General features: G+C 37.6%; 1 protein-coding gene and 1 long non-coding RNA gene across 2 annotated transcripts in view; one reads left to right on the plus strand and one right to left on the minus strand.

The window, feature by feature from the left end:
* LOC143020128 (uncharacterized) overlaps positions 1-1333 on the plus strand; it is a 4584-nt gene extending 3251 nt beyond the window's left edge. Inside the window, exon 3 of the mRNA XM_076176285.1 lies at positions 1-1333. This exon is cut by the window's left edge and continues 185 nt beyond it. Coding sequence (XP_076032400.1) covers positions 1-252 — 252 coding nt within the window. The 3' untranslated portion in view covers positions 253-1333.
* Positions 1-3820, minus strand: part of LOC143020354 (uncharacterized) — a 164707-nt gene extending 160887 nt beyond the window's left edge. The window contains exon 1 of the long non-coding RNA XR_012965895.1: positions 3722-3820. This is a non-coding gene — a long non-coding RNA (uncharacterized LOC143020354). The remainder of the gene's footprint in view (positions 1-3721) is intronic.
* Positions 3821-14150: the final 10330 nt, after the last annotated feature.

Here is a 14150-nt window from a genome sequence, read left to right on the forward strand (position 1 = left end):
CAACGGCGACGACAAATCACAGGAGCGGTCACCAGCACGGAATATCACAACCCACCCAGCAGGCCCACAGTAGAAACAACAACAACAACAAAAAGGCCCACCAAGTCTTCTACAGCAACCTTCGCTACATGGTACAAGAATAAAAGAGTGTACGCCTCAATGTTTCCGCACAGTAAACCCCAGCCACAGCGGGGCCTGTACCCTTTTCATCCCAGCTACAATCCGAACACTTACAATCCCTTGTGGGTTTGAATGGGGCATACAACAGCGGGTCATGAGCACTGGGTTGGCCCCTCACCCCACACACATCAAGGGCATCACCTCGTGTCATTTAAATTCAAAGCCAAAACAAGAACAGGTCGGTTCGCTTCCGAAATAAATCACTATTCTGAATAAATTTCTCAGAATATCGCATCATCAACAAGGTTACAAACTAACCCTTTTAGCTAATACTATTTTTTTCTTTAATCTAGTCAGGCTATTTAATTTCATTTATCTATTCATTTATATTAATGAGGTGGGCTCTACATGTTAGATTTTTTTTATTGGACATGCCACACGATGGGAGAGTAGGAATTAACACTATTTGCACATTTCATTATAACTTGGCGAAACAATCTTGCCTAATATAATTCTCACATTTTCACTGGACTTTATTCACTTGTTTATTTTATTTCATTTCATAATTATTTTGTCATTCGCCGAGAGTAGTAGGGCCTACTGTATCTGCATTTCGAAAAAAAGACTGTTACTCGTACAATTTATCTTTCCCGCAAAGTGCATCTGCATTTCCTAAAAGCCGGTTAGGCCTACGCCTTCGATTCATTATATTTTTACATCAATAAATCCCAATTGAACAACATTATACCGTCTAACTGACACCATTAGCATCACCATAACTATTTTCTAACTCATTTGTATCCAATATCATCGTCATAATTCATGCTTACGAACCCATATATTTGCAAATGTATACGTCAGTTTCCCTGCACGTACCGTGAGATACTTTTAATTTTTGTTTTAACTGTTGACAGGCGGTTTTGCTCAGGTACTAATTGTACGATTTTAAGCGTGTTCTTCTGGCTAAGACAACGCACATTAATATTTCATTCTGGTTATTAAATACCGAAATTATTGTTCAGAAATTAACTACTTACAAAGGGATTTAAGAACATCTCTGTTAACGCCTTCGAGACGGTTAATAGTTAATGATCAACAGTTAACCCGACTACTTTCCTCGGCCTATGTGACATTGCTGTATACTTTCTGTCTGCAACAACATATCTTTAAGTGTCCATTCAATGAAAAACTGCTTCCATTGATTAAAGAATCTTATATTATTTGAAATAAGCTTCCATTTTTTAATAAGTTAAATTTAAGTTGTTGGATTTTTCAACAATTGCGACTGCAATATAAAGTGATTATGTCGCAGTACATTTATATTCGTTTACATTTTGGTTCTTACTCATAAATAATGTTATTTCTTTAAGGTTGTTAAAGTTCAACAACCAAATTCTATATGAACATAATATAATCAAACATAAAAATTTACAATCATACGAGTAAACTAAGCGTCAACTGAACAATACTAAAATGTTGAAAAATCAAACTCGATTCTGACGGTCAATTTATATTTTCACTCAACCATAGAATTTGATATGTGTCTTATACGTTTCTGGTGATAAATGTTGTGATATGAACGATGGTGTACATCATTTCCGTCGCAAATGCGTACTTTTGAAGTAATTAAGTATTGAAGATATGCACTTATGCCTACATCTCCCGAACGATCTGGGGGGACGTGTGGGAAATCGGTGTTTTTGGGTGGGGAAGACTAATAAATGGAGTAATGCGCGTTGCCAAACAGGTGTACAATAAAGAAGAAGACTACAGAAACACATAAATAACAAAAATATCCCATATCGGCGGGTACGATTGTAAGTATTTGTGAGTAGAAGCGCTAGATTTAGGGCAGCCGCTCGCGCAAGACTTGGTAACCGTAAACTAAACTAACCTAACCTAACAGAGGTAACGTTAGTTTACGGTTAGGAAGTCTTGCGCGGCTGGAGTGGACTTCTGTAAATGTAACAGATCTAGCGAGACACTTTTCGAATCGTTGGTAAAAACAAAGACTCCGGCCCTAAAATGTGATTTTTTTCTTCTATTTTTAGTGTTTTTGTTCATTTTATAACTGTTTTGCAACGCACATTACTCCATTTATTAGTCTTCCCCACCCAAAAACACCGATTTCCCACACGTCCCCCCAGATTGTTCGGGAGATGTAGGCATAAGTGCATAACTTCAATACTTAATTACTTCAAAAGTACGCATTTACGATGGAAATAATGTACACCATCGATCATATGACAACATTTCTCACCAGAAACACATAAGTCACATATCAAGTTCTATGGTTGGGTGAAACTATAAATTGTCCCTAATGTCATCAAATATAAGTTTTTATAATCACTCGAAGCATTTTTTAAATTAATTGGACGCTTTTTAGTATGAGCCTTTTGTCTATCCTGACGTCAGCGTTAAGTTGTCAAGGGGTTTCATCAAGGTCGAAACCAAAAACAATATGGCTGACAATAAACAATCAGTCAGCTCGAGTCCATTGCTGAACAAAAGGAAATTCCTCTTACATGAAGTATCGTCATAAAGACAGTGTGAGCCACTGGGTACCCTTTAAATATATAGGGTTCTTCCAAATGGCCACATTCTCTAAACAACAGCAACAACAATAACAATGACTTATCTTCGCATTTTTCTCTCGTGTGTACTTTAAGCATTTTCTTTATTTTTTCAAGCTGACTTAGGTCGGCGATAGCAAGTACAAATTTCTAAAAGGCGACGACAATCGCTGAAGACTGGAACTGCGGCAACGCAGTAGATATAGAAAATATACATAATATTTAATAAAAACAAAAAGATAAATAGATAGAAATGAACGTACAAATTAGTACATGAAAAAATAACAACTATCATAATAACAATAACATCAATAATAGTTATAATAATTACAACAATTATGATAAGTAGATAGATACGTAAATAAGGGTAAGAGGCCTGTACCAGAGCCCAAGGTCTATAGATCTTGCCAGAGCCAATCGGATTGATGCGCGTGCGTGTGCCAACCTGCAGTGAATGGATATTGTATTTGGGAAACTACGCATGCACTGAGGCTGTATCCTGGATTTCTCTGAACTCTGAATTCCCATTCCCATTGTTACAGGTGCTAAATAAGTAGAAAGCAAAATAAAACTGAATATTAAATATTTGCTGTATGTGTATTCCTTGGCCTTGTCTACTTTTGTTGACGTTGTTATAACCTTAATTTTTCCGTGTTGCTCTTGCATGCCAACACTTACACTATACTGTACAAAGTTTGATATTTAGAAATCAAACAACAAATATTTAGAAATCAAACAACAAATATTTAGAAATCAAACAACAAATATTTAGAAATCAAACAACATATACTCTGTCGTAGAAACAGAGATCATGCATACGCATACACGTCTCCATTTTTTCCAATGGCATATTTTTCATTCAAGCGTTTTCTCAGCTTGACAAGTCATATATAAACAACTGACACTGACATTTACGAATTCGATAATGAATATATATTTTGTACCAGAAATCCACATACTGCACACGCACGTTTTATATATTTTTTCTCAATAAGAGATGAAAAAACCACGGTCTAGTAGTAACTCACCGGAAATATGCAATTAGTTTCGTGTGTATCTGTACAACGCGTGGCCAACGAAACCCGCCACCACAACTACAGTCCTCACGGTACCACGCCAACCACAACACTACTACGCGCTAATTTCCGTACATACCTTGTACCCACCTTCCCCAGCTCACCCGGGCAGATCCTGCATCAACACGTTCGGCCTCCCCGTGTCCTTTACCACCTCACCCTTCCACCCGATTCCCGAGGTTTCATCAACATAGGGGAATACTTAATAAAATGTAGATGAAAAGAGAAAACAAATGAAAACAAGACATTAAGAAAAACAAGAAGAACCCAGGAGCTGTCGATATATAGCATATAGCTCCGCATCGACATCGAACGCCTGACAACATCCAAAATATAACTTTTAATTCCGTGGTTTTTTGTTCGTCTGTCAGTTGTAGACAAAGACAGAGACCCCACTATTTGGAAACAAAAGAATTGTTTTTCTTAATTCACAACCAAAGAAATATGGGCTGGATGAGAAGTTTCTTTTCGTAGTTTCTTTGTTCCTTGGAAATTAAGAGATTATATTTGATGTAGCAACATGGTTATTCAGCAAGCCGAAGTCACCACATTGGATTCCAATACTAGTCGTTGGCATACAAAATACCCCTTTATGCAATCCTACTCAGGGATCCTTTTAGAAAGTGGTTATGAATTTATTTACTTATTCATTTGGGTACGCGGTCTATAGGCTACTTAAATCCATGTCTGTACAAAATTGTCAATTGTGTATTATGTAGCTGTGTAAGAATGTGACTTAATTCTTGTATACTATTCTGAAGATGACTCCCTGAAGTCGAAACGTCAATTAAATATGGAAGAATATGGTAGGCTTGTATTTGCCCACCCACCCCTGATATGAGATCTACTGTGAGAAAAATTGAAAATTTTGGTAAGAAAATTAGTGTCAAAATGTTGTCATATATATATATATATATATATATATATATATATACATATATATATATATATATATATATATATATATACACTGCTGCTGCTCCATTTTGTTTACAATATGATTATAACAGAAAACAAGTACAGAATAGAATTAAGTCAGAAAAACGCAGAAAACTTACCCATACATAATGCTAATTATCTTGAACTCCATTCCTTTCCTTGGCTTAGTTGCAGTCTTCTTCCCTCGCCACTGTGTGCCTTGAAGTCCCCATGCATATTTTTCTGTTGGAGTTTAAAAAAGTGAAGAAGTCACTGCAAGATATGTCTCGGAAGTTATACTGTACATCCCGAATACCTTTCACTGTATCAACACTCAACTTGTTCCTCTCCTCTGTCCACTGACTTTGCATTAGCGAAAAAATCGCTCTACGTTTGCATTGTGCGATGCTACAACAAAGAAAAATTGTGCAATTCTCAGCAATTCTGAGTGGCATTCAATATGCTTTGATTTTTTCAAGTATTTGGTCCACTTTTTATGTGCCGGCAATTTAATGAATTCTTCATCATTCTTGTAATTTTCTACAAACTTCTTCAAGTTACTAACTTGATCAAAGCACTTCACATCATCAACTTCTACCCCCATATCTATCAAGTATTTGACACAAGGCTCCACATCAGTCCAATTTGGTGTTTCACTCAAGGTTATCTACTTGAAACAAGAAAACTCTTCCACTGGTCTCATCCACTTACCCAAATACTCTAAGCATCTGTTGTACATAATTATTTCTGCACAAAACCTGTTGCACTCTTCTTCATATCATTTTGTGAGTTTCTGAGCAATTAGTCCTTTAACTTTCAAAGGCATGAAATTCTGATTCTTCCTACAAGCATTGTATGAACAGACTCCAAATTTGTTAACACTTCTACAACAGAATTGTTTTCTCTTTCAATTGCTTGAATGTGAGCATGAAATACACTGATTAATGAGTGCATGTGCCAGATAAAGCTCACTCATATAATTCTCAAAGATTTTTTAATTATTGTGGGAAGTTGGTCTTGCGATAGAAAGAACTTAAGAGCAGGAAACATCTGTATCAGCCTTGTGATGCCAGAAAATAGTGACAGCCCACAAGTCTTACTATGGGAGAGGAGCCTTCTGCATTCAATCTCAGCAAACTCATAGTACTCCTTTAAATGCTCAGTTCGAACTGTGTAGATATGAAAACACTAGTAAATTCTACAGATTATATTTTTTAAATCAATATCCAATCTTTCTGCTCCATGATGGACACAGTTGTTCAAAATATGTGCCGGGCATCCCATTCCAATTGATGATTTCATTTCCAACATGTTCTTCAAGTTTGCAAACACATTACTTTCTTCTTCATTATACCTGAGTCCTCCAAACACTGTGTTGCAGTTGTTGCCTGTAATTGCCACGCACTTTTCAGAGAGACAATTTTTCTCTAAGTTTTCTTTTACATAATTAGCAATTGCATTTGCTGTTTCATTGGGCGTATTCCTAAATTCAATCAGTTTCGACTAAATAAAAAAAATTCAGTCAAAATACTGAATAATTACAGGAAACAGCTTTAGTGCATTGTGATTATTTCCGCCTGTAGCTATTCCACAGTATATGCTATATAATTTTCTTCAAGACTTTTCAAAGCAATATCAACAGAATGCGATGCAAGCACATATTTAACTATTGTTTCTGTCTTTGTTCGAGCACTAGAAAACTTCTTTGCCACCTTAGAATCAAAGAACGTATTTTTACACAAAGCAGATGAACAATCCATGGATGAGAAATTACCGTGATGTTAGCAGTGTGAAATGCGTAAGTACTTTTTCCAGTAGTGACATCATCCTCAGTTTTACTTCCTGGTTTGACCAAATAATCTGTCAATTTCGTTGACGAGGCCTCTCCTTGTACTGTTTTCTTATGTTTCTCAGAGTTCACATGTGTTTGTAAATCACTAATACCTTTATATGCCACAGAGACGTATGTTCCCGATTTACACACCAAACACTCGGCTTCCCACTCATCCCTGCCTCTTTTAAAGCACGGGAGTTTGTTCTGCATTTCTACAGTGAATTTTCATTTCCGTTTGGTGATTTTGGCAGGCATTTTTATGATTTGGAAATCCAACAAATTTCAAATCGCAGTTGTGGCGTCAAGCCCACACGCAGGCAAACCGTAAGTCTGTAACACCATCACAGCTGATTTAAAACTTGCACACCATAACAGTTGTCAATACACGTATAATAATGCGAAAGTGGACAATGATTTAAAAATGCTATAACGCCATAATTATATGCAAGATAAGAATAAGAAATTCTACAAAATTGATAAATATGTAATTACCATTTACTTTATAGTCACTGCAGTGTAAATTATAAAAAAAAACGGCGTGTGGTAGAGCAAGAAAAAAGGCAGGACATTTTAGCTAACTATGAGTGCAAAACAGGCCAAGTTGGCAACATTTTCCAGCTAACGAAAACTGAACAAGAACTGTACGAAGAGACTCTCATTACAGACTAACTACGAAGTTTAATAACATATATTTTTATAGATGCTAAAATTCCGGACTTTTGGGGAATTTTTTAAGTTCCTCCTGGACGAATATTTTGACGCAAATGCAGGATACGTCCGGGAAAATCCGAACGTATGGCAACCTAAGCTTTAATAGATGATATCTTATATTACGTTAGGGAGAAGTCAGATGGAAGCCTTCACTACACGCTCATAATCCCCCACAATCTAGTCCAGGAAGCAGCAAGAAATACACATGATTTAACAGATCGCCTAGGGCAAAAGAAAACCATTCATAAAGCCGAGGAGCTATTCTATTGGTCTAACTCATCTAATAAACTGTCATAAATGCACAACTTTTTAAATTTCAAACCATTCTTTCAAGTATCCTTTACATTGTACAGAATACTATTCAGTGTATTGTACACACCTCTAGCTCTAGGCTCTCTGGGCCTTCTGAAGGGTCAGCGATGAGCTCCTCTAGGTGGGCGTCGCGTCGGCAGGCTCAGCCTCAGACTCAGGACCGCGAACCTCCTCTTCCCGGTGGTCATCCGAATCAGAGACAAATTGGACAAATGCTTTTTGAAAATTGGCAGCATTGCCTGTGTTTGTCCTGAAACAAATATTTGAAATGTATTATTATTTACTGATATTTAGTTATAGACGATAATTTTATTCTATCGGCTATCGCTACTTCATTAAACTTACAATATTCAATAATTCTGAAACAAAAAATATAGTAACTTAAATGGTGACTTTGTCCTCTATCCCAAACTGGCTGTGGATATTCTCCATGACCTGGGCGAGTACATCATGGATGTGGCTCCCCATGATCCTCTCGCAGGCCAGGACAGCCATCTTCCTGTCCCTGGTGTTTGGGTCCAGCCAGTGCACAGCCATACCCAGGGGCCCCTTTTTGTTAACTGACCAACAGTCAGCTGTAGTGTCCATACACTTGACTTGCTCCAGTTTGCTAAAACATAGCATTATGTATTGGAGTTATTTTTCAATATCATATATAATACAATATTGATTATTGATTATATGTAGCGTTATTTTATAATACAACAGTAAGAATATTTGAATATTGTTTCTTAGTCTCTTACCTGGTGAGGCTCTCCTTCACCTCCTTATAGGTTTTGAGGATCATCCTCCCCAGCGTCCTCCTGGAGGGTACCTCTTTCTTAAGGTTGAGGGTTTGGACCATGTCCCTGAAGCTCTGACTGTCCACAATCTGCGGCGGCAACATGTTGTCCATCACAAACCTGACAATTGTCTTGTCGACGGTGGACTGCAGGACGGCGCTGCTCTGGGCCATGATTACCAAGAGTCTCGGCGATGGGCATCTACCGCTGCTTCTTGCTGGTTGACTCTCCGTCGTCTGACTGGCGTGACCGGTTCTTGCTGCGGCCGCCATTTACAACGTTGGCCTTGCAAGCTTCATCAACCTGCTTTGCCTTGTCAGGATGAATCCTGTTGCAATGTCCTTGTTCACCTTCACCTCAGTGGTCTTGGGGAGGCAGGACAAGCACTGGAAGATGTAGCTGTCGCTGAGTTCTTGTACTTCACCCACTTGCCAAGGAATGGCCAGGGTGACTGAGGCTCAGCCTCAGTTAGCTCAGAGTCTGCTGAGTCTCTTTGGCTTGATGCGGGTACAGTCTCTTGCGACGCCATCACCAATTCAATATTATAAAATAGCAAAGCACTGCACCACTAAGTTACAATAAAAATAGGGTAAGTTTAGAATAGGAGTGTAACTGCGTAAGTGTTCAAAACGTTAATAAACAGATATTAAAGAACAGCACCGAATAGTACATACATTCAAATACACGTCCACAAAAATAGAACGGAAAAATCACGGGAATATAGGGAAAAAATAATCAAAGAACGCGTAAAACCGATAGCGCGCAGGAGCAACACCACGTGACCTCTTGCACGACAGCTGGTGAGAGCAAGATCTAAGGATATAAGGTCTAACCACTTCCGACCGAATTTCGAGGGAGTTGGCGCAGCGGGCCCGTGAACGTCACCTGGCTGTTCAAAGTGGGGTTAGCGACTTAGCGGGTCCTATAGCTGTCAGTTGAAGCTGGTGCGTTGTTTGGGAAAGACGTTGCCTTCGCTCGCACCGCTCCACGCAATTAGTTATATTCTGACAAATATTATATAATATATATATATAAATATATATAAAATATTATAGTTCCTGTCTATATATATGAATATATAATATATATGATATATAATATATATATATATATATATATATATATATAATATATAAAATATTATAGTTCCTGTCTTCCTTGGCGTTTCATAGTTTTCTTCAGTGCTTCACAAAGAGAAAACGGACCCAGCCTAATGACGTCAGAAGCTGCGCACAATAATTCAAACGGTCTGACCTGTATATTTAGACCTTGGGTGAGAGGTTGAAGCTTAGCGAACGTTTTGAGAAGACGTATGTCAAGACCGGTCGTCCCGCACTCCGTTCAGTATACGTTCGGTTCCCAGTTCAGACCTACATATTTCTGCCTCCAAGATACGCGCGGCTCGCCCCTGTGATAAACTGGAAACAAAAAATGATCGATTATCTTTAGTTTGGGATCAAAAGTATCAGCGATACAGATGAATCGATAACGCGAGATAAAATATTGGATAACCGATTACCCGATATCGTCATCGCGATAACACCCACCTATGGTATTGAGTATAGGTTAGGAAATAATTGAATGTTGTAAGTGTTGATGTGAATTAAATTTTTCATTCTCATAGATTAGGGAAAACTTACGCGAATCATACTTGAATCTTTATTTCCTCCGCTCTCGATCCAGCGACTGTAACGTAATACCTAACAGACCCAAGGGGGTGTGGAATAAAATAGTGTGGTGTCCACGAATTACTACGTGTTCAAATAACAATTCTTTATGATTGTGGTGGTGGCAGCGAATATCACGATTAAGCATCTTCTGAATACCAATCAAAAACAATTCCAGTTAACGTAAGATTTCACTACTATATATGCCTATATAATTACTATCTCACCCGTGGTATTCATGCCCGGACATATTATTATTTCCATGAAGGTGTAATTTACATTTTGCACCCATTTTTTGGTAATCAAACATTGTTGTCACTCAGGCACTTCAGTCCCCTAAAGTTTACTTCCTCCACCTCTGCCTTCCACACCTCTTTTACTAATCTTTCTTCACTTATTTTTCCATTTGTCCAAACCATCCCAATACTCTTTCATCCCCGCTCTCCTCGTTTCTCACTCTGTCCAACCTCCTACCATACTTCAGCACTTCACAGATATTTCATCTCAAACACAACCAAACTTTTCCTCTCATCTCTTTCAAATTCCAAGTCTCTGCCCCATACAGTGCTGTCGGCACAATCACCCCTTCATATAATCTTCTCTTTGCATCCATTCCCAGCTGTCTATTTCTCATGACACGTTTTTTCACCTAAGGAATTTACCTGCTTCTCTCAATCTACAATTTACCTCCGCTCCCCCCTTTCCTGCCACATATATGCGACCCCAAGTGCCTAAAACTATCCACTTCCTCCAGCCTCTCTCCTTTGATAAGACTCATTTCCAACTCGCTGCCATCCTCTCCCCTTGTACATCTCATCACCTTACTTTTACCCACATTTACCTTCAACTTTCTCCTATCGCATACCCTCCCAAACTCCGCCATTAACTACCTCTGACCCTATCACAAGCGCAGTGTCGTCAACAAACAACAACTGACCCACCTCTCACTTTTCTCCATTTTCTTTAACCATCTCTTAATAAAGGTGATATGCCACAAGATTGAAAAGATGCCAATATCACCCCAATTCATATAAAAATTAAGTCGAAGGCAGCCCGGAAATTAATTATAGGCCGATAAGCCTAATTACAGTTATGTGTAATATCATGTAAGCATTAGTAAAGGATGATATAGTCAAACACATGAATAAAAGCAATTTATTTACCGACCAGCAACATGGATTTGTCCTTGATAGACCGTGTATGATACAATTGCTCTTGTGTTGAATGAATGGACTTTGTTTTTGGAGCAGGGAAAGAATTTTGATGTTATATTCCTGGATTTCCAGAAGGCATTTGATTCAGTTCCTCATAAGAGACTGTTACGTAAGCTAAGGGCTTATGGGATAAAGGAAAATGTTACCATTAGACAGAGTTTTTTGACGTGCCGAAGACAGCGAGTGATAGTAAATGAAGACAAATCCGGCTGGACGGCAGTGAAGAGTGGCATACCGTAAGGAAGCGTGACCGGACAGCTCCTATTTGTTCTGTTTATTAATGATCTTCCAGAGGCTGTATCAAGCACAGTTAAAATATTTGCTAACGACACAAAGATTTACAAAGAAGATAACACATCACAAGATTACCAGGAACTGAAGAGTGATTTGGAGAAACTAAGCAACTGGTCAAAAATATGGCAGCTAAGGTTTAAAAGTCAACTGGGAAGGTTTTGAATTTATTTCTTTATTTATTTATTTATTGTTATTTCATGTATGAAAATATAACTTAGAAGAAGTTAGAACACTAAAATGCACGTTTCTAGCATTTTATAGCTTTGATTTTATCCAAATAGCATGATCTTAAAAGTGCCTGATACCAGACGAACTTTTCAATGTCGTAGTTACATTTTCCACCGCTAGGGCAACTGATGACGTAAGGTTTGTTGTTTATATTCTTGGACGTGGCCAGCGATACGAAAGTGACTTGGCATCGAGTGAAGAAGATTTATCGGATTTGGATACCAAGCTTCATATTTACAGTCAAAAGTTTCAAAGATCCATGAATTACAAATTGTTTTAATCTGTGATAAGTTACAATAAAACAGGCCTATATAGCAAAGAGAATAGAGAAATAATTTGACTGAAGGGGAGAGGAAGGCTAGCAAAAGATACTTGCAAAAATGTCTATAAAATGATCTGCCATAGGTAGTGGTTGTTGTGGCAAAAGAGAAGATATCAATCATATGCCTGGCACTGTCACTATGGTCACTTTCACATTCCATCTCAATTTCGCTGGTAGTGGTACTTGCAGAAGATGAATATTCATCATAGGTACTTTGTAACATCTGAAAAAATAGGTCTATATTAGTATGAACTCCTCCCTCCTGGGACAGGATAATTAGGCTTAATTCCTGCTGGGGTGGTGGTGGGGGATTACACATGTTTGACTCTCAAAAAACAGACCTTAATTTGGTTGACTCCTATTGACAAGACGTGCTCACAGGCCTATTATGGGAGGCCCTGTCACCATGGTCATGCCTGTCACCCTAGCTAGCCTATGTCATGAGTGACTGTACCCCTAACCTGCTTAGGCCTAGCCCAAAAATCGTTAGTCAACCCTAACCATGCTTGTTAACGATTGTCAGTGACAGCGTAGATAACAGGCCTAGATATACACATGATACGCTGTACAGACTGATACACCTACCTCTAGGCGTTGTCTTTTTTCAATAGTAGTGCTTCTTCGACGGCGTTTGCTTGCCGAATCTGGGGTCTTGTCGATGGCAAAAATTGTCAGTGTTACATCTTCTTTTGGAATGGTATTTATGCTTATTCCTATTGACTCGGCAAAGCCAGGGTCCCGAGTGTGCTTTTATTTTATTTATTTATTTATTTATTTTTCTATTTATTTATTTATTTATTTATTTATTTATTTATTTATTTATTTATTTTTTATTTAATTTATTTTTATTTATTTATTTATTTATTTATTTATTTATTTATTCATTTATTTATTTATCTATTTATTCATTTATTTATTCATTTATTTATTTATTTATTTATTTATTTATTTATTTATTTATTTATTTATATATATATATATATATATATATATATATATATATATATATATATATATATATATATATATATATATATTTTTTCTGTTTCGAACAGTTTCGCTTTCAGGCTTCCATGACTCGTGCCGTTTGCACCGAATGATCCAGTCCATTTTACTTGATACTTGATACTTGATACTTGATGTGACGATTCAATGCTGAGCTCCGTCTTGCATGACGCTCTGCTCAGCTGAAAACGATTATACTAGCAACCAAAATCCGTCCTCATTGACATGCTCTCCGTGTCATAGCACTCAGTGAACAAATATGCCTTTAGTTCCTTCTTGAAGGTTATGTAGTTCTCAGATATCCTTACGCATTCGGGTAATTTATTGTATAACCTTGGAGCACTATTCACAAAGGCTTTACGAGCCATTTCGGTGTTGAATCTTTGCTCATTTAGCCTGTCTAATTGAACATTATGCCTTAATGTCAAGTCGGAAGCTGTACTGAAGTTACTAAGCAATTCTTTGAGGTAGACTGGTTTTCCAAATTTGATCGCTTGATATACTAGCGTGCATATTTTATAAATGATCCTCGCCTTAATAGGCAACCAGTGCAAGCTTATCAGTACGGGAGTTATTCCCTCACGCCTCTTTAAACCCACTATCATCCTCGCAGCTCTACTGTATTCATAACTAATTGTAGTTTCCTCAATAAGTGGTTAGGCAGTCCATAATACAGCGAGTTGCAATAATCAAGCCTACTTATCACGTAGTTATGAACAAGCATTTTGACAGTTTCTTTATCAAGATATTTCCTTACAAAGGTTATGTTTCTCAGGTGATAACTAGCCAATCTAACCACATGATGCACCTGACTCGCGAGATTTACATTTCTGTCTATGATCACTCCCAGATTCTTAATATTGTCTCCCACAGTCATCGAGACACCATTTATGTGCAACCTTGGAATGTTTAGCCTTACCAAATCAATTTCTTTCCCAACTATCAGGCACTCTGTCTTGTTTTCATTAAGTTTTAGTTGTTTGAGTTTGATCCAGTTTCTAATGTCAAACATTAAGTCATTCAGCACTGTCTCTATGCTATGCACATTGTTCACTGCCATATAGAATTGTGTATCATCCACAAATAGTTTAAAA

This window comes from Oratosquilla oratoria, chromosome 39 (genome assembly GCF_046742065.1).
Source record: "Oratosquilla oratoria isolate Oo_2021 chromosome 39, ASM4674206v1, whole genome shotgun sequence".
Taxonomy (NCBI): domain Eukaryota; kingdom Metazoa; phylum Arthropoda; class Malacostraca; order Stomatopoda; family Squillidae; genus Oratosquilla; species Oratosquilla oratoria.